The sequence below is a fragment of the Oncorhynchus mykiss genome, chromosome 11 (genome assembly GCF_013265735.2).
Source record: "Oncorhynchus mykiss isolate Arlee chromosome 11, USDA_OmykA_1.1, whole genome shotgun sequence".
Classification (NCBI taxonomy): Eukaryota; Metazoa; Chordata; class Actinopteri; order Salmoniformes; family Salmonidae; genus Oncorhynchus; species Oncorhynchus mykiss.
The window spans coordinates 40990005-41017626 of NC_048575.1; the positions used below are offsets into that span (position 1 = coordinate 40990005).

At 48.1% G+C, this 27622-nt stretch overlaps 1 protein-coding gene across 4 annotated transcripts in view; it reads right to left on the bottom strand.

Annotated features, from left to right (window-relative positions):
• adgrv1 (adhesion G protein-coupled receptor V1) overlaps window positions 1–27622 on the bottom strand; it is a 213878-nt gene that overhangs the window by 32544 nt on the left and 153712 nt on the right. For all 4 annotated transcript variants that reach the window (XM_036935476.1, XM_036935475.1, XM_036935474.1 and 1 more), the window contains 2 exons: window positions 27410–27588; window positions 10019–10176 (listed from right to left, as the gene is read on the bottom strand). In XM_036935476.1, coding sequence (XP_036791371.1) covers window positions 10019–10176; window positions 27410–27588 — 337 coding nt within the window. The remainder of the gene's footprint in view (window positions 1–10018; window positions 10177–27409; window positions 27589–27622) is intronic.

Here is a 27622-nt window from a genome sequence, read left to right on the forward strand (position 1 = left end):
TCAACACAATGTGCACACTTTTATACAAAAAGCCAGTTTAAACTTTTTCCCACAGCTTGCACTGGAAATAGAGAGCCCTTTCCTTGCCAAGATCAGAAGAGGAGAGGATAGGGCTACAGTGCATTCGGAAAGTATTCAGACCACTTCCCCTTACAGACATTTTGTTACACACCGGTTTATTCTAAAATGGATTAAAAAAAACTAAAATCCTCATTAATCTACACAGATTTGATCCGCCCCATAATGACAAAACAAAAATAGAGTTTTAGAATTTTTGCAAATAGATTAAAAATAAAAACACTAACACCTTATTTGCATAAGTATTCAGACCCCCTGCTACGAGACTCGAAATTGAGCTCAGGTGCATCCTTGAGATATTTCTACAGCTTCATTGGAGTCCACCTGTGGTAAATTCAACAGATTGGACATGATTTGGAAAGGCACACAACTGTCTATATAAGGTCCCACAGTTGACAGTGCATGTCAGAGCGAAAACCAAGCCATGATGGTTGAAGGGATTGTCCGTAGAGCTCAGAGGCAGGATTCTGATGAGGCACAGATCTGGGGAAGGGTACTAAAATATTTCTGCAGAATTGAAGGTCCCCAAGAACACAGTGGCCTCCATGATTCTAACATGGAAGAAATTTGGAACCACTAAGACTCTTCCTAGAGCTGGCCGCCAGGCCAAACTGAGCAATCTGGGGAGAAGAGCCTTGGTCAGGGAGGTGAGCAAGAACCCAATGGTCACTCTGACAGAGCTCTAGAGTTCTTCTGATGAGATGAGAGAACCATCCAGAAGGATAACCATCTCTGCAGCACTCCACCAATCAGGCCTTTATGGTAGAGTGGCCAGACGGAAGCCCCTCCTCAGAAAAAGGCACATGACAGCCCTCTTCGATTTTGCCAAAAGGCACCTAAAGGACTGTCAGACCATGAGAAACAAGATTCTGGTCTGATGAAACCAAGATTTAACTCTTTGTCCTGAATACCAAGCGTCACATCTGGAAGAAACCTGGCACCATCACTATGGTGAAGCATGTTGGAGGCAGCATCATGCTGTGGCGATGTTTTTCAGCGGCAGGGACTGGGAGACTAGTCAGGATCGAGGGAAAGATGAACGGAGCAGTACAAAAATCCTTGATGAAAACCTGCTCCAGAGTGCTCAGGACCTCAGACTGTGGCACAGGTTCACTTTCCTACAGGACAACGACCCTAAGCACACAGCCAAGACAACGCAGGAGTGGCTTCGGAACAAGTCTCTGAATGTCCTTGAGTGACCCAGCCGGTGCCCAGACTTGAACCCGATCAAACATCTCTGGAGAGACCTAAAAATAGCTGTGCAGCGACGCTTCCTATCCAACCTGACAGAGCTTGAGAGGATTTGCAGAGAATGGGAGGAACTCCCCAAATACAGGTGTGCAAGCGTGTAGTTTCATACCCAAGAATACTCGAGGCTGAAATCGCTGCCAAGATGCTTCAACAAAGTACTGAGTAAAGGGTCTGAATACTTATGTTAATGTGATATTTCAGTTTTATATTTGTTATACCTTTCCATATAAAAATCTGTTTTGCTTTGTCATTATGGGGTATTGTGTGTAGATTGAAGAGGGACAAAAATAATTTAATACATTTTAGAATAAGGCTGTAACGTAACAAAATGTGGAAAAAGTCAAGGGGTCTGAATACTTTCTGAATGCACTGTGTATTTGGACTGACAGGCTTCTCAGTGTGAGAAGACAAACTGTGTGGAGGATGGGGGTTCAACACAAACAAGCGAGCCGAAACCCAAGATGGTGCTGACGATACGGTCACAGAGGGGTTATCAGCTGTAACAATACACACAACACAGCATACCCCTACACTGGACCCTAGGCTTGGGTTCAATTAAGTTCACTAGCAACACAGGAATAATTGAATAATACTGGGGCTATGAATAGATGTGGGTCTATTCGTGCCCTATGTGTTTGTGTTTGTTTGTTTGTGTTTGTGTGTGTGTGTGTGTGTGTTTGTGTGTGTGCGTGCGTGCGTGTGTGCGTGCGTGCATGTGTGCGTGTGTGTGCGTGCGTGTGTGTGTGCGTGCATGTATGCTTGTGTTTGTGTGCACGTACGTGCGCTCGTTGCTGTGTGTTTGTGTGGTCTTTCAAAACTCTTTCCCCAAGCCCTCTTCTGTGAGTCCTGTGGCTGGGCAGCCCAATAGGTCTGGCTACAGGCCCGCTCTGGGCTGCTGTGCTAACATGGAAGAGTGAGCTAGGAGGGAAATGTAACTTGTCATCACACCTAAATGGCAGACCCACAAGTTCCACCGTGGACTTCTTCTATAAGTCAAGGGGAACTCCAAGTACTGCGACCGTGTGTTTGCCGTTTAAAAAAAATAATAAATCCCACCACCAGTATTCCTAACATGTATAATAACGGAAATAATTAATAGAATGAATAAAGACAAGATAAGAACATTGGCCTAATTAAATGCTGTAGTAATATCCTTCTGTGGACCAGACTCCGTTGCCTCTAAAAAAAAAAAAAAAAGTTTAAAACACATGAACAAGCTAGGCTGGCAATATATGTATCGTCTTGTATTGTATAAAACGCCATGCTTTGATAGGGTCAATGGGTTTGGAACACAAGCGTCGCCATGGTTTTATAGCTGGGTGTCCGCTTATGCTATCAAATTGTCAGTAATTTCCATTCTGTGTGAAGCAGCAAGAAAATGACATTGCATAATAATAACATTGAGTGGGTGCTACCCGTTCAATCCAATAGCGTGGTTGCTAAGTACTGTTAACAGTGCAAAGATAAGAATGGGGGGGGGGGGGGGGGGGGGGGGCAATACACATTAGATAACAACATCATACTCAACTCTGTACTTAAGAAAAGGGTATCAAACGCTACTGCCAGCTGTAGGAAAGTCTGACAATAAGGGAAATACCTAATAAAATATGTGTCGTAGAAATAACGTGAGCTGAAAATTGTGGCCAACAGTACGACATCTCGGGGCCAAAGCAAGTGGTGGATAGACAGATTTGATCTGTCCTTTCCCTTAGAATACACAGAGTACGTAACCATTGGCTGTAATTTGGGATTAGGAGGTGGTCAACTGTTTGTATGACCACTCCCATGGCTGGTGACAGCCTGTCTAGGGTCAGTGATTGCATCGTGACTCCTCTAATTACTGTGGCATATATACAATAAGTACAGTAGGAGGAATCGTGTATAGTGGAGTCTCAATTGCACGCAGTAGTAAGCTCAAAATGGCACCCTGTCATGTTTTTGCCTGCCTGTCTGACCGAGCCTCTCAATAATTTGCCCATAGAATTATAAGTCTGTCTGTATGTCTAACTCTAATCCCTGTGACACTCATATTTTACCATTGAAAGCAATGTATTGACAGAAACGTCAACCATTTGACGCATCTTTTCCCATTGAATCCAATGTATTGACAGAAACGTCAACCATTTGACGCATCTTTTCCCATTGAATCCAATGTATTGACAGAAACGTCAACCATTTGACACATCTTTTCCCATTGAATCCAATGTATTGACAGAAACGTCAACCATTTGACGCATCTTTTCCCATCGAATCCAATGTATTGAGAGAGAAAAAAAACGTCATATATTGTGACGTTTTCATATATGGTGATGTGACAGGATGACGTTTTCCTACGATATCATGTTGGTACTGCACCTCAGTCTGTACAACACAACCAACACTGGAAACGCAGAATCATGCACGTGCCTTGATCAAGGTGGTCTGTGTGACTGAAATGCCGCATTTTCGAAAAAAAGTTTAGTATACACAGGGTGTCTTTGGTTCTTCCGCACATGTTATCTAAGACGTTTCTTTATCCATCCGCTAAATGCACCACATCTTGTCCTACTGCAAGGTAACGAGCCTGACACCCACGCTGCATTTCACACCTGGCTGTAGAGTAGAGTATGTCTGCAGACTCACACACACACGGCATCAAATGTGAGTGACGTCAGAGGCCGTGGCATATCTCACAGCACTTTCAGAGCTGTACCTGCGGGTCAGGGCCAGGCAGATGTGAAATAAGTGGAGGCCTGTGCTTATCTCAGCAGAAGTCCGGTCTTGGTAAAGGAGCAGAGGGAATGGTGTCCGTCACCTCTCGTCTCACAATGATTACATCAGCATTCCAACAGGCTCCTCTGTTGTTGTCTCTCTCTCTCCCACCGTCAATAGCAGTGGTTATCAGAGGGGAGTGAGCCCATGACATGAGCCAGATAAACTGAAATCATTATGTGAATCATTTGAGAAACAGAAACGCCGACGGACGACAGTTTTATACGCTATATGTCTTGAAAAAAAAAATGTCATTTTCAAATATCGAATACAGCACAAGCGTTTGCAGAGTTGAAATCTGCCAGAGAAACAGTGCCAGTGAATGAGACTATGAGTCTGGAAGCTAATATGAAGAGACAGGTTCAGTGATCTGTCCTGTTAGTCCCACTCGTCAATAACAGAATTAACCAAGAGGCTTGGCATTTCTACACAGTAAATCCAGTCATCCATGACACCCAACACTTCTGGTTCCCAAGGCTCTCAACCCTGATTGGCTGAAACATTTGAAACATTCAGCGGTACCTCCATGCCGACCATTAGAGTAGCATTCATCTGCATGTGGCAGCCAGGGGCATCATAATGCAATTCCACTGGAGAGGGCCCTTTAGTGTGCTCTCTGGCTCACTGATAAAAACCTTCTCTATCTCTACTACAGTAGCCATGTCTGCACATCAAGCCTCTTTGAGCCCAAATGAGAATCAGTCTTGGCCTTCTCGCCAGCTTCTCATCCTACAACCTTGAGTTATATAAACTCCAGACAGAGAGACTTCTGAAACTAACCAGGGATGTTACTGTGACTGCTTCCCAAATGGCACCCTACTCCCTACATAGTGCATTACTTTTGACCAGAGCCCTATGTGCTCCTGTATCTGTTTGTAGTGGAGCCTGCAGCTATTTTTGTTACATCAATTCTCAATGACCAAATCCAAGCCTAGAGAATCAGCCTCATATTGAAATGAGCCAGTCATTTCCTAATAGAAGAGTCGGACCTACTGAAGAAAGTCTATAGCCTAGTACAGGGTTTCTCAAACGCAATTTCCTGACTAAATGTAAAAAAATATATAAAACCTTTAAAGTGTCATTTCCTCCAATTTTCAAACCCTTTATTCAAGTTTTTCAAAGACCTCTTTGATGAGAATAGGCTACCCGTCCTGTTGGATGAGGATGCAGAGAGCTGTGAGAAAGTAAAGTGCCTTTTTGTCGTAAAGTGCTTCTACACCTGCATTGCTTGCTGTTTGAGGTTTTAGGCTTGGGTTTCTGTACAGCACTTTGAGATATCAGCTGATGTAAGAAGGGCTATATGAATACGTTCGATTTGATCAGTTGTGTCCCCAGTGTTGTGCCCCTGGTCCAAAGAGCATGTGATGACTGTGGTCCTCCAGGGCGCTGTCTGAGCAGGCCTGTATTTGCATGGTGTTTTTGCAAATGAAAAGAGGGCCTTTTTTTCCACCATAGACTCAGGCGGAAACCATGGCAATATGATAACAGTTGAGTGCCATTGCTTCAGGGTGCACAGACAGGCAATTCTCTACCGCGGGGATCATCAACTAGACTCAGCCGCATGTTGATTTTTTCTTGAGCGGATGGCCTGGGTGCCGGAACAAAATGACAAATTAAATTGTAGACTGCAAATCTATATATGTTATATAGTTATATATGTTTGCAAGTAGCCCAAACATATATAATGTTTGACTAAAAAAAACATAACAATTTCAGAACTTGCTTACATTTGTGTCTCTCTATTATGTATAGTAATACTTGGGAACAGATTTAAAAAAAAATGTAAATCACTTGGAGCTGATTTCCTGGTGTTTTTACAGTCCAACAATAAAAAAAATTTTGCTCAGAAAAGTTGGGGGGGGGTCAAATAAAACCACCCGCGGGCCAAATTAAATTGGGGAACCCTGTTCTATTGGGCTGCGATGTAAACAACACAGAGTTGTCTCATTGACCCAACACTCCAACAGCATAAATCGTAATAGCAGAGCAGTGTTTTTTTGAAACAGCTGAAATGTATAGACATTTTCCTAATACTTGAGACTTGTTTCATTGAGTTTTTACCTGAAATTGCCTTAACAGCCGGTTACATTCTGCAATTGTTGCGGTAGCTACCAGCTGTACTGAGCCACGTAAAACTATGGAAGCCCATCTCCAATACCAAAAACATGTCTAATATAGGTCATACAAATAGGACATGTTTTGTTTCACTTGTAACATTGTGTGGTGATTTCAGATTTGGCACCACAGGTCCCAGAGTGATGGGGGGTGGAAAATTGTTCCCTGGGGCCCAAAGTTTTTCCTGATCTGGAAGGTAGCTAACCTAACCAGCTCCAGACCTTAGTTGTAGCACATTAATAAACTCGCTGTGAACATTTTTTAAGATGGGCTATGATGGGACCAGAAAATGTTTCTAATCAGATCATATGTAAAGAAAAGATATATACACTACAGGTCAAACATTTTGAACACCTACTCATTCAACAGTTTTTCTTTATTTTTTACTATTTTATACATTGTAGAATAATAGTGAAGACATCAAAACTGTGAAATAACACATATGGAATCATGTAGTAACCAAAAAAGTGTTAAACAAACCAAAATATACTTTAGATTTGAGATTCTTCAAATAGGCAGCCTTTGCCTTGATGACAGCTTTGCACACTGTTGGCATTCTCTAAACCAGCTTAACCTGGAATGCTTTTCCAACAGTCTTGAAGGAGTTCCCACATTTTCTGAGCACTTGTTGGCTGCATTTCCTTTACGCTACGGTCCGACTCTTCCCAAACCATCTCAATTTGGTTGAGGTCGGGGGATTGTGGAGGCCAGGTCATCTGATGCAGCACTTCATCACTCTCCTTCTTGGTCAAATAGCCCTTACACAACCTGGAGGTGTGTTGGGTCATTGTCCTGTTGAAAAACAAATTATAGTCCCACTTAGCCCAAACCAGATGAGATGGCGTATCACTGTAGAATGCTGTGGTAGCCATGCTGGTTAAGTGTGACTTGAATTCTACATAAATCACAGACAGTGTCACCATCAAAGCTGTTGGTTTGGTTGAAACCAAAAATCTCCAATTTGGACTCCAGACCAAAGTACAAATTTCCTCCGGTCTAATGTCCATTCCTCATGTTTCTTGGCCCAAGCAAGTCTCTTCTTCTTATTGGTGTCCTTTAGTAGTTGTTTCTTTGCCGCAATTCGACCATGAAGGCCTGATTCGCACAGTCTCCTCTTAACAGTTGATGTTGAGATGCATTTATTTGGGCTGCAATTTCTGAGGCTAGTAAACTCTAATGAACTTATCCTCTGCAGCACAGGTAACTCTGGGTCTTCCATTCCTGTGACGGTCCTCATTGGAGCCAGTTTCATCATAGCGCTTGATGGTTTTTGCGACTGCGCTTGAAGAAACGTTAAAAGTTCTTGAAATTATCCATATAGACTGACCTTCATGTCTTAAAGTAATGACGGACTTTTGTTTCTCTTTGCTTATTTGAGATGGTCTTGCCATTATATGGACTTGGTATTTTACCAAATAGGACTATGTTCTGTATACCACCCCTACCTTGTCACAACACAACTGATTGGCTCAAACGCATTAAGAAGGAAAGAAATTCAACAAATGAACTTTTAAGAAGGCACACCTGTTAATTGAAATGCATTCCAGGTGACTGCCTCATGAAGCTGGTTGAGAGAATGCCAAGAGTGTGCAAAGCTGCCATCGAGGCAAAGGGTGGCTACTTGAAGAATCTGAAATATAATTTATTTTTGGAATTGCTTAACACTATTTTGGTTACTACATGATCACATATGTGTTATTCCATAGTTTTGATGTCTTCACTATTACAAGTAAAGAAAAACCCTTGACGGGGTAGGTGTTCTAAAACGTTTGACCGGTAGTGTCTTTAAAAAGGCCTAGGCAGCCTAGCCACCCTAAATGTGAATATAAATCACATTTATCACATTCACATTTTCTCAGAACACAAATAAATAGCATTTCTCATCCAGCCTGTGTAAATAAATTGAGTTTTAGAGGCTGTTGAAAACCTGTTTATGGACCTCACTCTACTGCTACCCCCCCCCCCCTTGAGTGTGTGTTTGAGTGTGTGTATGTTTGTGTGTGTGTGTGTGTTTGTGGGCGAGGCTGCTTTAGTGTGCCCCTCAGGGTGTCGGGCATAGGCAGGTACATGGGCTCTAAGGCTGAGGAACAGACGCCGGCAGTGTCAGAGGCATGCCGAGTCAGCCACTACAGCACGACGTGACTGTGTGTGAACCGGTGTGTGTTTGTTAGGGCCGGTGGCTCTGCCTTCTCTACAGCGGACACAAAAACACACTCCAGGGGAGGGGTAGAGAGGTGCGCAGGGCTGCCTTAATCGACATCTACGTCATCGGCGCCCGGGAGAGCAGTTTTTGTGGGGGTTAACTGCCTTGCTCAAGGGCAGAACGGCAGATTTGTCCATTTTGCCGGCTTGGGGATTCGAACCAGCAACCTTTCGGTTTGTTCACCCGCATCCACCTGCAGTTGCTAATAACCCATCCGCAACCGCCCAACTATATGAGATAAAGTGAAGATTTGAGGCCTGCTCCAGACCCCATAGAAAATGTGTTGTAGGCTACAGTCAGAGACAGACAAACTATGTTTTGACAAAGGGTACAGGATTTATTTGTTTCAGCTTGTAATTTCCAACATTTTAGTAAACTACATGTTAGTCAACTTGTCTATAACTAGATACATGCAGTTTCTCTTATATGTTGCCCCAGAGGACTAAATAAACCCTTGCTCACCAGGATAATGTCATAAATGACAGGATGAATGGTTCAATCTAGCTGACATTGTTAAAGTTCCCTCTGTCATCTCTGCATCTATCGCAGAGCAAAGACATTTAGGGACCAGGGATATGAGTAAACCCCCGCATCACTAACACACACAATGTGGCACAGACCACACACGGTGTTGCGGGGAGGCTATGAGCAGCTTTGCCAACCAAAGGACTCGCACTAATTCAGGCTTTGCTTTGTCATTGGAGGGAGCGACCAAAACACGGATACTTAGCAACAATGGAGAGTGATTTGATTCACGATACCGACGGACCAGAACAAAAGCCAGGGATAACGTGTGTGTGTGTGTGTGTGTGTGTGTACAGAATATCCTCTGTTTGCAAGGAACTGGGTCTCCACCCACTCTGCATAAATCCAAGTGAGTAGCATACACATAGTATGTGTTTTGTACTGACGTGCACAAGGCACACATGTGTTTTGTACTGACGTGCACAATGCACACATGTGTTTTGTACTGACGTGCACAATGCACACATGTGTTTTGTACTGACGTGCACAAGGCACACGTGTTTTGCACTGACGTGCACAAGGCACACATGTGTTTTGCACTGACGTGCACAAGGCACACATGTGTTTTGCACTGCAGTGAAAGTTGCATAAAGCTTTAATCAAGGCTGCCCTACGGCGCCTGATCAGACGCGTGCTCGCTGTGTACGCCATATGAGCGTGCGCGTGTCGGGGTGGTTTTTGCAGGCCATTGTGAAAAATAGTCCAACAGCCTGGGTTGGGGATTAGATGTGTGTTGTAACAAGCAATCTCCACAGGCTTTTCAGGGAACCTACCACAGAGTGTTGGAACAAGGACATCCTGCCCACCATCTGTGGATGGGCCAGCCATGGGGGCTGCGGTGGGGGTTGCTAGGGGTTGTTGGAGATGGGTGAGACGGGAAAATAAAGGTATCTCTGTGGAGGATGTATTCGCTATAGAGCTGGTTTTCAGACTTGGTCTGGTTGCTCAAGACATGGAGGTGGCTAGATGCTCCAACCCATGCCATAAGTCTCATAGTGGGCAGACAGTGTGTGAATTCACGTTTGTATTCTTGCATGCATGTATGTGTGCGTGTGTGTGTGTGGGGGGGGGGGGGGGGGGGGGGGGGTAATATACCTGAGCTGTTGGTGCGTCCGCGGTACACATCATCGTAGGCCTTCCACTGCTGTGTGACCTGGTAGGCATGGATGAAAACCACTAGTACCCCGACCAGGCAGATGAGAGGCACCAGGGCTGCTGTACACAGAGCAGCATAGATATTAGGAATGAAACACCTGCAGACAGAGAGAGAGAGAGAGAGAGAGAGAGAGAGAGAGAGAGAGAGAGAGAGAGAGAGACAGAGACAGAGAGACAGAGAGACAGAGAGAGAGATAGAGACAGAGAGACAGAGAGACAGAGAGAGAGATAGAGACAGAGAGAGAGAGAGAGAAAGAAAGAAAGAAAGAAAGAAAGAAAGAAAGAAGAAAGAAAGAAAGAAAGAAAGAAGGGGAGAAAGGGAGGGAGAGAAAGGGAGGGAGAGAGAGAAGAGGGGTGTTATTACACAAAACTTGCAGTAAACAGCCAAGGAGAAGAGTAAAATGAAGCCCTGGCTATGTTCCTTTATTGCGCTGTATTAGTTAAAGACATTCTTGCTTCAACATCCATAAGCAGGATCTAGGGCCTGATACCTCTGATCCTTCATAAGACTCTCAGCCTTCCCAGTGAAGAACAAGCTACAAAGACATTTCCTTTATGCACAAACATCTACTTCAACCTCCCTCTCACAACTTAAAGTATTAAAGTATTTTTCTATTTAAGGCTTTCGGGGGGGGGGGGCTTTTGAAAACAGCGTCTTATTTATCGAAGGTTTATCGTCGATACATCTGCTGTTTTGGCCAAGTCTTCGGAGCGTGCAAGGAGGGAGAGGGCTGCTGTCATCTACGAGCTCTGCTGTTGGTCAGGGGAGCGAGCATTATCCTGCAGGGATCAAATCCACCACTATCACTGACCACTTCAAATTAAACATTTAAAAATCAAACAGTCCTCTTCTAATCTCTGGTGAAATGCTGATCCTGGATTCTGTGTCATATTTGATCTTGGTGTAGCTTTGTAATCCATCATTATTGTAAGGGGATGAGCTGAAGTACTGCGCACTTACTTCGGCGCGCGCGTGTGTGTGTGTGTTTAAGGTCACACTCAGTGTTGTTGTGTCCTTGCGACAGCACATTCCAGCACATGGTTGGGGAGGGCAAAATATTCAGCACCACAGTGGGCCAATTGGCACAGTCAGACATGGCTCCCAACTCAGTCTCACACAACAAACACACTCCCCAGGGAGTGCAGCAAGAGACACTGTGTTCTTTCTGAAGGGGTATCCCTGCTCTGACGGCCCTCACGCCACCCTCCCAGTGGTAAGCCTAGCTATGGTGTCCACGAGGCCCAACTGTTCCTCCATGCCCAGACACAGTCACACCCCCAATGGTCCCTTAATGACCACTGAACAATATTCATTTATAGTACTGCTTTTCTCAGGAGCATGTCGGTCGGTCTGTGTCTGTCTGTCTGCTAGTCGGTCCGTCCGTCAGTCTGCTTTTCTGTCCATCTCTCTCTCACTCACTCTCACTCTCACTCCATTCTATCTCTGCCACCCCCCCCCCCCCCTCTACTCTCTCTCCCTCCCTCTGCCGCCCCTCCTCTCTTCCCCTTTCTCACTCCCCCTCCTTCCACGTAATCTATTCAGAGGAATTCACTCCCATCATCTGTCCAGTCCCTGTTGTGTTCTAGTCGTGTCGTTTAGAAAGGTAGGGAGCCTGTGTTTGGCTCTGGGAAAAACAACCCAACCACCTTGTTATGGCGAGAGGTTTATCTCAATGAGCATGCCAACGGTGCCATCTCACAGAACTGCACTAATATGGCAGTGGAACAACGGACACAAATACAGCCCTACCTTACTTCACCAAGGTAAATCATTGGCTATGGTGAACATAATAAAATGTAAGGTACGTCAAGTAATAGTAATACACTATTTCATGATGTTCTTCCTGCGGGAGAACGTGTTAAACAGACACATTGCTGTTGTTGGTCACGTGGTGTCTTGTGCGTCCTTGTGGGAGGGAATGTTCATGGAGCTCCTGTGTTGCATCCTAATAATCTCTCCTTTGTCTCAAAGTGTGCACTTGTTCACCTCCCTTCATTTGTGGGAAGTAGTAGAACGAGTGCCCAGTTCCTGGGAGAAGGAGAGATTGTTGGGACGCACCCTGTGCAGAAAATGTTCAATGCTAGAAATGAACTTTGAACAAATATGTAGTTAGAGGTGTGCTGATGTTTTGTGTGGGTATTTGCTGTTATTGCACATCAAAAGCTTCCGCAGGACATTGATCCAGCCCACAACATCGGACCAGGATTTTGGGAAACAATCTTAAAAAGGTTCAATGCAGCCATTTTTATCTTCATTTGAAATCATTTCTGGGTAACAATTAAGTACCTTACTGTGAATGTTTTCAATTAAAATGGTCAAAAAGAAACAAAAAATAGCTTCTTAGTCAAGTGCAATTTCTCAAACAATCATTTTTGCTAGGATGTCTGGGAGTGGTCTGAGTGGGGAAGGGGAAACTGAAAACCAGCTCTTATTGGCAGAGAGGTTTGGGAACTCTTTATTATTGATCTATTAACTGATGTCACCGGGCAGGCCAAAACCCCAACGAGCTAAAATTTCAGGTCGGTCTTTTCAAACAGGTCCCACACTAAAAGGGCATTATCGTCAGTTTCACAAATTCACAGTATTATTCCAACCTCATAGAGTGGAAATATATATATATATATATATATATATATATATATATACAGCGGCCCTTTAATGTAACTTGCAGCAAGTATTACACGCTTGACCTTAACGTTATCATCTAATCATAGTGATACCAATTTTCTGCACAACATGCAGAGTGATAACATGTTGTCCACTTGAGTGGCGTAATCACGAGCAAACAGTCTTTCACTGTAATAAAATCAAAGTACTGTGTTAAGAACTTGAATCAAAATCTCCAATATTTTTCCGTTTGCACAGCTGTAACATAAACCATACTTTAAAAAAAAATACGCTCCCACTGCCTCTCTGGTTGTCAGAATGTGAAACCTGGCAAATAATCTCACCCTTGTCAATGGGCCAGGCACGCCCAGGATAACATTGAAAAGAGGAGAGATGAAGAGGCGGAGGAAAGGAAAGGTTCAGCCAGGGTGAAGAATGGCATGAATGCCAAGCAGGACTGGAGCAGAGGAGGAATGAACCAATGAGCCAGGAGAGAGCAAATACGGACAAAGGGCCGAGATACAACACAGCAGAGACGAGAGAGGAGAGATACAACACAGCAGAGACGAGAGAATAGAGATACAACACAGCAGAGAGGAGAGAGGAGAGAATAGAGATACAACACAGCAGAGAGGAGAGAGGAGAGATACAACACAGCAGAGAGGAGAGAGGAGACAGGAGAGATACAACACAGCAGAGACGAGAGAATAGAGATACAACACAGCAGAGAGGAGAGAGGAGAGATACAACACAGCAGAGACGAGAGAGGAGAGATACAACACAGCAGAGAGGAGAGAGGAGACAGGAGAGATACAACACAGCAGAGACGAGAGAATAGAGATACAACACAGCAGAGAGGAGAGAGGAGAGATACAACACAGCAGAGACGAGAGAATAGAGATACAACACAGCAGAGACGAGAGGGGAGAGATACAACACAGCAGAGAGGAGAGAGGAGAGATACAACCCAGCAGAGAGGAGAGAGGAGAGATACAACCCAGCAGAGAGGAGAGAGGAGAGATACAACACAGCAGAGACAAGAAAGGAGAGATACAACACAGCAGAGACGAGAGAGGAGAGATACAACACAGCAGAGACGAGAGAGGAGAGATACAACACAGCAGAGACGAGAGAGGAGAGATACAACACAGCAGAGACGAGAGAGGAGAGATACAACACAGCAGAGACGAGAGAGGAGAGATACAACACAGTAGAGACGAGAGATACAACACAGCAGAGAGGAGAGATACAACACAGCAGAGACGAGAGAGGAGAGGATAGAGATACAACACAGCAGAGACGAGAGAGGAGAGAATAGAGATACAACACAACAGAGAGGAGAGATACAACACAGCAGAGACGAGAGAGGAGAGCATAGAGATACAACACAGCAGAGACGAGAGAGGAGAGATACAACACAGCAGAGAGGAGAGATACAACACAGCAGAGACGAGAGAGGAGAGAATAGAGATACAACACTGCAGAGACGAGAGAGGAGAGAATAGAGATACAACACAGCAGAGATGAGAGAGGAGAGAATAGAGATACAACACAACAGAGAGGAGAGATAGAACACAGCAGAGACGAGAGAGGAGAGAATAGAGATACAACACTGCAGAGACGAGAGAGGAGAGAATAGAGATACAACACAGCAGAGACGAGAGAGGAGAGAATAGAGATACAACACAACAGAGAGGAGAGATAGAACACAGCAGAGACGAGAGAGGAGAGAATAGAGATACAACACAGCAGAGACGAGAGAGGAGAGATACAACACATCAGAGACGAGAGAGGAGAGATACAACACAGCAGAGACGAGAGAATAGAGATACAACACAGCAGAGAGGAGGGATACAACACAGCAGAGACGAGAGAGGAGAGAATAGAGATACACCACAGCAGAGATGAGAGAGGAGATAATAGAGATACAACACAGCAGAGACGAGAGAGGAGAGAATAGAGATACAACACAGCAGAGACGAGAGAGGAGAGAATAGAGATACACCACAGCAGAGATGAGAGAGGAGAGATACAACACAGCAGAGACGAGAGAGGAGAGAATAGAGATACAACACAGCAGAGACGAGAGAGGAGAGAATAGAGATACAACACAGCAGAGACGAGAGAGGAGAGATACAACATATCAGAGACGAGAGAATAGAGATACAACACAGCAGAGAGGAGAGAGGAGAGATACAACACAGCATAGACGAGAGAATAGAGATACAACACAGCAGAGACGAGAGAATAGAGATACAACACAGCAGAGACGAGAGAGGAGAGATACAACACAGCAGAGACGAGAGAGGAGAGATACAACACAGCAGAGACGAGAGAATAGAGATACAACACAGCAGAGACGAGAGAGGAGAGATACAACACAGCAGAGACGAGAGAGGAGAGATACAACACAGCAGAGATGAGAGAGGAGAGATACAACACAGCAGAGACGAGAGAGGAGAGATACAACACAGCAGAGACGAGAGAGGAGAGATACAACACAGCAGAGACGAGAGAGGAGAGATACAACACAGCAGAGACGAGAGAGGAGAGATACAACACAGCAGAGACGAGAGAGGAGAGATACAACACAGCAGAGACGAGAGAGGAGAGACACAACACAGCAGAGACGAGAGAGGAGAGATACAACACAGCAGAGACGAGAGAGTAGAGATACAACAGCATCGCACAGAACTACATGCAGGGCTGTAAAGGTAGGCTGCAGGCTACACATGAGACACATGGTCTTTGATTTATTAGGATCCCCCTCCCCCATTAGCCGACGCCAATGTACTCTTACAAAGGCCTAACTGTGTCAAGAATTCTTATCTGCAGAGCGGTGTGAGACTGCACCACCAGATATTCAATCCGGAGTTATTTTCGAATGGCCAACACCTTCCTCACATGCACACGTACACACAAATGTATGCATAGACACACATACACACAAACGTATGCATAGACACACCTACACGTACCCACCTGGCACCTTATCAATTCAATGTGGAGTTAATCCCTCAGAAGTACAACCTTTTCAGTCGAATGCATTCAGTTGACTAGGTTGACTTGACACTGCTCTTAGACCCTCCACACTCCCCCCCCCCCCCCCACTGCTCTTAAACCCTCCACACTTCACCCCCTGAACGGCTCTTACACAATCCACACTTCACCCCTGAACGGCTCTTACACAATCCACACTTCACCCCCTGTACTGCTCTTACACAATCCACACTTCACCCCTGAACGGCTATTACACAATCCACACTTCACCCCTGAACGGCTCTTACACAATCCACACTTCACCCCCTGTACTGCTCTTACACAATCCACACTTCACCCCTGAACGGCTATTACACAATCCACACTTCACCCCTGAACGGCTCTTACACAATCCACACTTCACTCCTGAACGGCTCTTACACAATCCACACTTCACCCCTGAACGGCTCTTACACAATCCACACTTCACCCCCTGAACGGCTCTTACACAATCCACACTTCACCCCTGAACGGCTCTTACACAATCCACACTTCACCCCCTGTACTGCTCTTACACAATCCACACTTCACCCCTGAACGGCTATTACACAATCCACACTTCACCCCTGAACGGCTCTTACACAATCCACACTTCACTCCTGAACGGCTCTTACACAATCCACACTTCACCCCTGAACGGCTCTTACACAATCCACACTTCACCCCCTGAACGGCTCTTACACAATCCACACTTCACCCCTGAACGGCTCTTACACAATCCACACTTCACCCCCTGTACTTCTCTTACACAATCCACACTTCACCCCTGAACGGCTCTTACACAATCCACACTTCACCCACTGTACTGCTCTTACACAATCCACACTTCACCCCTGAACGGCTCTTACACAATCCACACTTCACCCCCTGTACTGCTCTTACACAATCCACACTTCACCCCCTCTACTGCTCTTAGACAATCCACACTTCACCCCCTGCACTGCTCTTACACAATCCACACTTCACCCCCTGCACTGCTCTTACACAATCCACACTTCACCCCCTCTACTGCTCTTAGACAATCCACACTTCAACTCCTGCACTGCTTTTAGACAATCCACACTTCACCCCCTGCACTGCTCTTAGACCCTCCACACTTCACCCCTGCACTGCTCTTAGACAATCCACACTTCACCCCCTGCACTGCTCTTAGACCCTCCACACTTCACACCTGCACTGCTCTTAGACCCTCCACACTTCACCCCCTGCACAGCTCTTAGACAATCCACACTTCACCCCCTGCACTGCTCTATACACAATCCACACTTCATCCCTGCACGGCTCTTAGACAATCCACACTTCACCCCCTGCACTGCTCTTAGACAATCCACACTTCACCCCCTGCACTGCTCTTAGACAATCCACACTTCACCCCCTGCACTGCTCTTACACAATCCACACTTCACCCCCTGCACTGCTCTTACACAATCCACACTTCATCCCTGCACGGCTCTTAGACAATCCACACTTCACCCCCTGCACTGCTCTTAGACAATCCACACTTCACCCCCTGCACTGCTCTTAGACAATCCACACTTCACCCCCTGCACTGCTCTTACACAATCCACACTTCACCCCCTGCACTGCTCTTACACAATCCACACTTCACCCGCTGCACTGCTATTACACAATCCACACTTCACCCCCTGCACAGCTCTTAGACCCTCCACACTTCACCCCCTGCACTGCTCTTAGACAATCCACACTTCACCCCCTGCATGGCTCTTAGACCCTCCACACTTCACCCCCTGCACGGCTCTTAGACAATCCACACTTCACCCCCTGCACTGCTCTTAGACAATCCACACTTCACCCCTGCACTGCTCTTAGACAATCCACACTTCACCCCCTGCACTGCTCTTAGACAATCCACACTTCACCCATGCACTGCTCTTAGACAATCCACACTTCACCCCCTGCACTGCTCTTACACAATCCACACTTCACCCCCTGCACTGCTCTTAGACAATCCACACTTCACCCCCTGCACTGCTCTTAGACCCTCCACACTTCACCCCCTGCACTGCTCTTAGACCCTCCACACTTCACCCCTGCACTGCTCTTACACAATCCACATTTCACCCCCTGCACTGCTCTTAGACAATCCACACTTCACCCCCTGCACTGCTCTTAGACCCTCCACACTTCACCCCCTGCACGGCTCTTAGACAATCCACACTTCACCCCTGCACGGCTCTTAGACAATCCACACTTCACCCCCTGCATTGCCCTTACACAATCCACACTTCACCCCTGCACTGCTCTTAGACCCTCCACACTTCACCCCCTGCACTGCTCTATACACAATACACATTTCACCCCCTGCACTGCTCTTAGACAATCCACACTTCACCCCCTGCACTGCTCTTAGACAATCCACACTTCACCCCCTGCACTGCTCTTACACAATCCACACTTCACCCCCTGCACTGCTCTTACACAATCCACACTTCACCCGCTGCACTGCTATTACACAATCCACACTTCACCCACTGCACTGCTCTTACACAATCCACACTTCACCCCATGCACAGCTCTTAGACCCTCCACACTTCACCCCCTGCACTGCTCTTAGACAATCCACACTTCACCCCCTGCACGGCTCTTAGACCCTCCACACTTCACCCCCTGCACGGCTCTTAGACAATCCACACTTCACCCCCTGCACTGTTCTTAGACAATCCACACTTCACCCCCTGCACTGCTCTTAGACCCTCCACACTTCACCCCCTGCACTGCTCTTAGACAATCCACACTTCACCCCCTGCACTGCTCTTAGACCCTCCACACTTCACCCCCTGCACTGCTCTTAGACCCTCCACACTTCACCCCTGCACTGCTCTTAGACAATCCACACTTCACCCCCTGCACTGCTCTTACACAATCCACACTTCACCCCCTGCACTGCTCTTACACAATCCACACTTCACCCCCTGCACTGCTCTTACACAATCCACACTTCACCCCCTGCACTGCTCTTACACAATCCACACTTCACCCCCTGCACTGCTCTTAGACCCTCCACACTTCACCCCTGCACAGCTCTTACTCAATCCACACTTCACCCCTGCACTGCTCTTAGACAATCCACACTTCACCCCCTGCACTGCTCTTAGACAATCCACACTTCACCCATGCACTGCTCTTAGACAATCCACACTTCACCCCCTGCACTGCTCTTACACAATCCACACTTCACCCCCTGCACTGCTCTTAGACAATCCACACTTCACCCCCTGCACTGCTCTTAGACCCTCCACACTTCACCCCCTGCACTGCTCTTAGACCCTCCACACTTCACCCCTGCACTGCTCTTACACAATCCACATTTCACCCCCTGCACTGCTCTTAGACAATCCACACTTCACCCCCTGCACTGCTCTTAGACCCTCCACACTTCACCCCCTGCACTGCTCTATACACAATACACATGTCAACCCCTGCACTGCTCTTACACAATCCACACTTCACCATCTGCACTGCTCTTACACAATCCACATTTCACCCCCTGCACTGCTCTTAGACAATCCACACTTCACCCCCTGCACGGCTCTTAGACCCTCCACATTTCACCCCCTGCACTGCTCTTAGACAATCCACACTTCACCCCCTGCACTGCTCTTAGACAATCCACACTTCACCCCCTGCACTGCTCTTACACAATCCACACTTCACCCCCTGCACTGCTCTTACACAATCCACACTTCACCCGCTGCACTGCTATTACACAATCCACACTTCACCCACTGCACTGCTCTTACACAATCCACACTTCACCCCATGCACAGCTCTTAGACCCTCCACACTTCACCCCCTGCACTGCTCTTAGACATTCCACACTTCACCCCCTGCACGGCTCTTAGACCCTCCACACTTCACCCCCTGCACGGCTCTTAGACAATCCACACTTCACCCCCTGCCCTGTTCTTAGACAATCCACACTTCACCCCCTGCACTGCTCTTAGACAATCCACACTTCACCCCCTGCACTGCTCTTAGACAATCCACACTTCACCCCCTGCACTGCTCTTAGACCCTCCACACTTCACCCCCTGCACTGCTCTTAGACCCTCCACACTTCACCCCTGCACTGCTCTTAGACAATCCACACTTCACCCCCTGCACTGCTCTTACACAATCCACACTTCACCCCCTGCACTGCTCTTACACAATCCACACTTCACCCCCTGCACTGCTCTTACACAATCCACACTTCACCCCCTGCACTGCTCTTACACAATCCACACTTCACCCCCTGCACTGCTCTTAGACCCTCCACACTTCACCCCTGCACAGCTCTTACTCAATCCACACTTCACCCCCTGCACTGCTCTTACACAATCCACACTTCACCCCCTGCACTGCTCTTACACAATCCACACTTCACCCCTGCACTGCTCTTAGACAATCCACACTTCACCCCCTGCACTGCGCTTAGACCCTCCACACTTCACGCCCTGCACTGCTCTATACACAATACACACTTCACCCCCTGCACTGCTCTTAGACCCTCCACACTTCACCCCCTGCACTGCTCTTACACAATCCACACTTCACCCCCTGCACTGCTCTTAGACAATCCACACTTCACCCCCTGCACTGCTCTTAGACAATCCACACTTCACCCATGCACTGCTCTTAGACAATCCACACTTCACCCCCTGCACTGCTCTTACACAATCCACACTTCACCCCCTGCACTGCTCTTAGACAATCCACACTTCACCCCCTGCACTGCTCTTAGACCCTCCACACTTCACCCCCTGCACTGCTCTTAGACCCTCCACACTTCACCCCTGCACTGCTCTTACACAATCCACATTTCACCCCCTGCACTGCTCTTAGACAATCCACACTTCACCCCCTGCACTGCTCTTAGACCCTCCACACTTCACCCCCTGCACTGCTCTATACACAATACACATTTCAACCCCTGCACTGCTCTTACACAATCCACACTTCACCATCTGCACTGCTCTTACACAATCCACATTTCACCCCCTGCACTGCTCTTAGACAATCCACACTTCACCCCCTGCACGGCTCTTAGACCCTCCACACTTCACCCCCTGCACGGCTCTTAGACAATCCACACTTCACCCCCTGCACTGCTCTTAGACCCTCCACACTTCACCCCCTGCACTGCTCTTAGACCCTCCACACTTCACCCCTGCACTGCTCTTAGACAATCCACACTTCACCCCCTGCACTGCTCTTACACAATCCACACTTCACCCCCTGCACTGCTCTTACACAATCCACACTTCACCCCCTGCACTGCTCTTACACAATCCACACTTCACCCCCTGCACTGCTCTTACACAATCCACACTTCACCCCCTGCACTGCTCTTAGACCCTCCACACTTCACCCCTGCACAGCTCTTACTCAATCCACACTTCACCCCCTGCACTGCTCTTACACAATCCACACTTCACCCCCTGCACTGCTCTTACACAATCCACACTTCACCCCCTGCACGGCTCTTAGACAATCCACACTTCACCCCCTGCATTGCTCTTACACAATCCACACTTCACCCCCTGCACTGCTCTTACACAATCCACACTTCACCCCCTGCACTGCTCTTAGACCCTCCACACTTCACCCCTGCACTGCTCTTACTCAATCCACACTTCACCCCCTGCACTGCTCTTACACAATCCACACTTCACCCCCTGCACTGCTCTTACACAATCCACACTTCACCCCCTGCACGGCTCTTAGACAATCCACACTTCACCCCCTGCATTGCTCTTAGACAATCCACACTTCACCCCCTGCATGGCTCTTAGACCCTCCACACTTCACCCCCTGCACGGCTCTTAGACAATCCACACTTCACCCCCTGCACTGCTCTTAGACAATCCACACTTCACCCCTGCACTGCTCTTAGACAATCCACACTTCACCCCCTGCACTGCTCTTAGACAATCCACACTTCACCCATGCACTGCTCTTAGACAATCCACACTTCACCCCCTGCACTGCTCTTACACAATCCACACTTCACCCCCTGCACTGCTCTTAGACAATCCACACTTCACCCCCTGCACTGCTCTTAGACCCTCCACACTTCACCCCCTGCACTGCTCTTAGACCCTCCACACTTCACCCCTGCACTGCTCTTACACAATCCACATTTCACCCCCTGCACTGCTCTTAGACAATCCACACTTCACCCCCTGCACTGCTCTTAGACCCTCCACACTTCACCCCCTGCACGGCTCTTAGACAATCCACACTTCACCCCTGCACGGCTCTTAGACAATCCACACTTCACCCCCTGCATTGCCCTTACACAATCCACACTTCACCCCTGCACTGCTCTTAGACCCTCCACACTTCACCCCCTGCACTGCTCTATACACAATACACATTTCACCCCCTGCACTGCTCTTAGACAATCCACACTTCACCCCCTGCACTGCTCTTAGACAATCCACACTTCACCCCCTGCACTGCTCTTACACAATCCACACTTCACCCCCTGCACTGCTCTTACACAATCCACACTTCACCCGCTGCACTGCTATTACACAATCCACACTTCACCCACTGCACTGCTCTTACACAATCCACACTTCACCCCATGCACAGCTCTTAGACCCTCCACACTTCACCCCCTGCACTGCTCTTAGACAATCCACACTTCACCCCCTGCACGGCTCTTAGACCCTCCACACTTCACCCCCTGCACGGCTCTTAGACAATCCACACTTCACCCCCTGCACTGTTCTTAGACAATCCACACTTCACCCCCTGCACTGCTCTTAGACCCTCCACACTTCACCCCCTGCACTGCTCTTAGACAATCCACACTTCACCCCCTGCACTGCTCTTAGACCCTCCACACTTCACCCCCTGCACTGCTCTTAGACCCTCCACACTTCACCCCTGCACTGCTCTTAGACAATCCACACTTCACCCCCTGCACTGCTCTTACACAATCCACACTTCACCCCCTGCACTGCTCTTACACAATCCACACTTCACCCCCTGCACTGCTCTTACACAATCCACACTTCACCCCCTGCACTGCTCTTACACAATCCACACTTCACCCCCTGCACTGCTCTTAGACCCTCCACACTTCACCCCTGCACAGCTCTTACTCAATCCACACTTCACCCCTGCACTGCTCTTAGACAATCCACACTTCACCCCCTGCACTGCTCTTAGACAATCCACACTTCACCCATGCACTGCTCTTAGACAATCCACACTTCACCCCCTGCACTGCTCTTACACAATCCACACTTCACCCCCTGCACTGCTCTTAGACAATCCACACTTCACCCCCTGCACTGCTCTTAGACCCTCCACACTTCACCCCCTGCACTGCTCTTAGACCCTCCACACTTCACCCCTGCACTGCTCTTACACAATCCACATTTCACCCCCTGCACTGCTCTTAGACAATCCACACTTCACCCCCTGCACTGCTCTTAGACCCTCCACACTTCACCCCCTGCACTGCTCTATACACAATACACATGTCAACCCCTGCACTGCTCTTACACAATCCACACTTCACCATCTGCACTGCTCTTACACAATCCACATTTCACCCCCTGCACTGCTCTTAGACAATCCACACTTCACCCCCTGCACGGCTCTTAGACCCTCCACATTTCACCCCCTGCACTGCTCTTAGACAATCCACACTTCACCCCCTGCACTGCTCTTAGACAATCCACACTTCACCCCCTGCACTGCTCTTACACAATCCACACTTCACCCCCTGCACTGCTCTTACACAATCCACACTTCACCCGCTGCACTGCTATTACACAATCCACACTTCACCCACTGCACTGCTCTTACACAATCCACACTTCACCCCATGCACAGCTCTTAGACCCTCCACACTTCACCCCCTGCACTGCTCTTAGACATTCCACACTTCACCCCCTGCACGGCTCTTAGACCCTCCACACTTCACCCCCTGCACGGCTCTTAGACAATCCACACTTCACCCCCTGCCCTGTTCTTAGACAATCCACACTTCACCCCCTGCACTGCTCTTAGACAATCCACACTTCACCCCCTGCACTGCTCTTAGACAATCCACACTTCACCCCCTGCACTGCTCTTAGACCCTCCACACTTCACCCCCTGCACTGCTCTTAGACCCTCCACACTTCACCCCTGCACTGCTCTTAGACAATCCACACTTCACCCCCTGCACTGCTCTTACACAATCCACACTTCACCCCCTGCACTGCTCTTACACAATCCACACTTCACCCCCTGCACTGCTCTTACACAATCCACACTTCACCCCCTGCACTGCTCTTACACAATCCACACTTCACCCCCTGCACTGCTCTTAGACCCTCCACACTTCACCCCTGCACAGCTCTTACTCAATCCACACTTCACCCCCTGCACTGCTCTTACACAATCCACACTTCACCCCCTGCACTGCTCTTACACAATCCACACTTCACCCCTGCACTGCTCTTAGACAATCCACACTTCACCCCCTGCACTGCTCTTAGACCCTCCACACTTCACCCCCTGCACTGCTCTATACACAATACACACTTCACCCCCTGCACTGCTCTTAGACCCTCCACACTTCACCCCCTGCACTGCTCTTACACAATCCACACTTCACCCCCTGCACTGCTCTTAGACAATCCACACTTCACCCCCTGCACTGCTCTTAGACAATCCACACTTCACCCATGCACTGCTCTTAGACAATCCACACTTCACCCCCTGCACTGCTCTTACACAATCCACACTTCACCCCCTGCACTGCTCTTAGACAATCCACACTTCACCCCCTGCACTGCTCTTAGACCCTCCACACTTCACCCCCTGCACTGCTCTTAGACCCTCCACACTTCACCCCTGCACTGCTCTTACACAATCCACATTTCACCCCCTGCACTGCTCTTAGACAATCCACACTTCACCCCCTGCACTGCTCTTAGACCCTCCACACTTCACCCCCTGCACTGCTCTATACACAATACACATTTCAACCCCTGCACTGCTCTTACACAATCCACACTTCACCATCTGCACTGCTCTTACACAATCCACATTTCACCCCCTGCACTGCTCTTAGACAATCCACACTTCACCCCCTGCACGGCTCTTAGACCCTCCACACTTCACCCCCTGCACGGCTCTTAGACAATCCACACTTCACCCCCTGCACTGCTCTTAGACCCTCCACACTTCACCCCCTGCACTGCTCTTAGACCCTCCACACTTCACCCCTGCACTGCTCTTAGACAATCCACACTTCACCCCCTGCACTGCTCTTACACAATCCACACTTCACCCCCTGCACTGCTCTTACACAATCCACACTTCACCCCCTGCACTGCTCTTACACAATCCACACTTCACCCCCTGCACTGCTCTTACACAATCCACACTTCACCCCCTGCACTGCTCTTAGACCCTCCACACTTCACCCCTGCACAGCTCTTACTCAATCCACACTTCACCCCCTGCACTGCTCTTACACAATCCACACTTCACCCCCTGCACTGCTCTTACACAATCCACACTTCACCCCCTGCACGGCTCTTAGACAATCCACACTTCACCCCCTGCATTGCTCTTACACAATCCACACTTCACCCCCTGCACTGCTCTTACACAATCCACACTTCACCCCCTGCACTGCTCTTAGACCCTCCACACTTCACCCCTGCACTGCTCTTACTCAATCCACACTTCACCCCCTGCACTGCTCTTACACAATCCACACTTCACCCCCTGCACTGCTCTTACACAATCCACACTTCACCCCCTGCACGGCTCTTAGACAATCCACACTTCACCCCCTGCATTGCTCTTACACAATCCACACTTCACCCCCTGCACGGCTCTTAGACAATCCACACTTCACCCCCTGCATCTCTCTTACTCAATCCACACTTCACCCCCTGCACTGCTCTTAGACCCTCCACACTTCACCATCTGGTCAAAGCACTTATTCTCTTCCTCCCTCTATTTACCTCTCTGAATATTCCATCAATATAATTTATGTTATATAATAATACACACAAAGTTCTATATTATTATTATATTTATATTATTTCCCCTTTTTAACATCTGGCATTCCAATGCTTCCAAAAAAGCTCTCCTTCTCTCTCATTCCTTCCTCCTCATCCTCTGTTGACTCAGGGTCAATGTTCTACCCCTCCTTGCCAAACAGAGGGTAACACCCACCATCACCACCCCCGCCACTCAACCCCACCATCGGACCACAGCCCAGCAGACCAATAGAAGACAAGGAGGGCAGTGAGAGAGGGCAGACTCAGACCTACCCACAATCCCACAATGCCCGCCTGCCTCTCGAGTGACAGACAGACAGACAAACAGACAGACCCAGACTGTTTGCTGTGGGATTACCGTTCAAGCCTCTGGTCAGTCAAGAGGCATTCTAATGCCACCACTCCAGCTTGAGACAACAGAGCTTTGGCCAATAATTAGCTCTGTCGCATGAAAGAAGAGCCCCCCCCCCCCCCCCCCCCCCGCAGAGCAAACATCTATCCAACAAAGCGAGTAGTCATGTGGCTGTGTTGCCTGGCTTAACGTGAGAGGAGAGAAGGTCTTGAAATGTCAAGTCTCACATATCTGTTATGAGAGCTCACGCATTCACCGAGATGACGTTTGAATTGAACACAGGAAATACGCTTGGTCTTGGCGCATTGAGACATTCCCATTTGACCTATTTATTGTGCGATGGGAGCTGATAAGACCGGAGCGTAAACACCGGGTAAACATAATACATCACGTATGTGTGTGAGAGAGGGAAACAACCCTCTACTGACGCCAGCGTTGTGGGTGAAACCAAATGTCCACCCGAACAGAGAGGAACCCAGCTAGCTGAGGTCCGGTGTTGACCCTGTTGATGGGTGACTCTTCAGTCCCTGATGGGGATAGGGGCCACCGCCCAGAAGAATAAATAGACTTCAGTCTACCACACTAAAGAGACACACCTACCCATGACCACAGGCTAATTTTAAATCGCAAGAAACCTCACTTCATGCTAAGACACGCACACGTAAGTCTGTGTAAGGACCTGTGTGTGCAGTTTGAGAGGATGACCTCACCAGCACAGCTCCTGGAGGTGTATAAATAGCTCTGTGTGGGTTATTTAAAGGCTTACCTCTCCACCTCGGAAACTAGCGGAGGGACAGCCTCCCTCCACCTCCAATGTAAAGAGAGAATTCGTTCATTTTATGATCCATTCAGTAGATCCACCTCTGAACCTGCTGACGACACTAGCTTGTTCTGACCATAGACCTGGGTGTTGACCATAGCCTTAAAAGTAAGTTGGACACACCTGGACTGGACCGTGGACCATGTCAACAAAGTACAGCGTCTGCAACTCATGTAGTCACAACTGGGCACGCATTGGTGTATAAAAGATGTGCTAGTCACACATCCCTCATCCGACTATGAATAAGTGGGTGTGCTTGTGTGTGTGTGTGTGTGTGTGTGTGTTTGTTTGTTTGTGTTATCTACTTTACATCAGGCACTGGGTTAAGCTCTTTGTACGAATGCGTAAGCATATTTGTGTTTGTGTTGTACAAAGTAAGTCTGTGAGTATTTCCCTACTCACTCTCACCAAGTGTGTTTGCTCTGGTGTGTGTGTGTGTGTACTCCTTTGTGCTCCTGTACTTGATGTGTTTATTTCCTTCACTCACACATCCCCGTGCACCAGGCCGTAAACACTGTGTATGGTCCAGCCGAAGCCCCCCAGCAGCACGATGACCAGGATGATAATGACCAGAGCAGGAAGTCCCCAGCCCAGCAGTAAGTAGACCAGGTAACGCCGCTCCGTGTGCTCGTCGTTCATCACCAACACCTGCCAAAAGTTCACTGCCTGTGAGAGTGGAGGGAAGGGGAGGTGGAGGGGA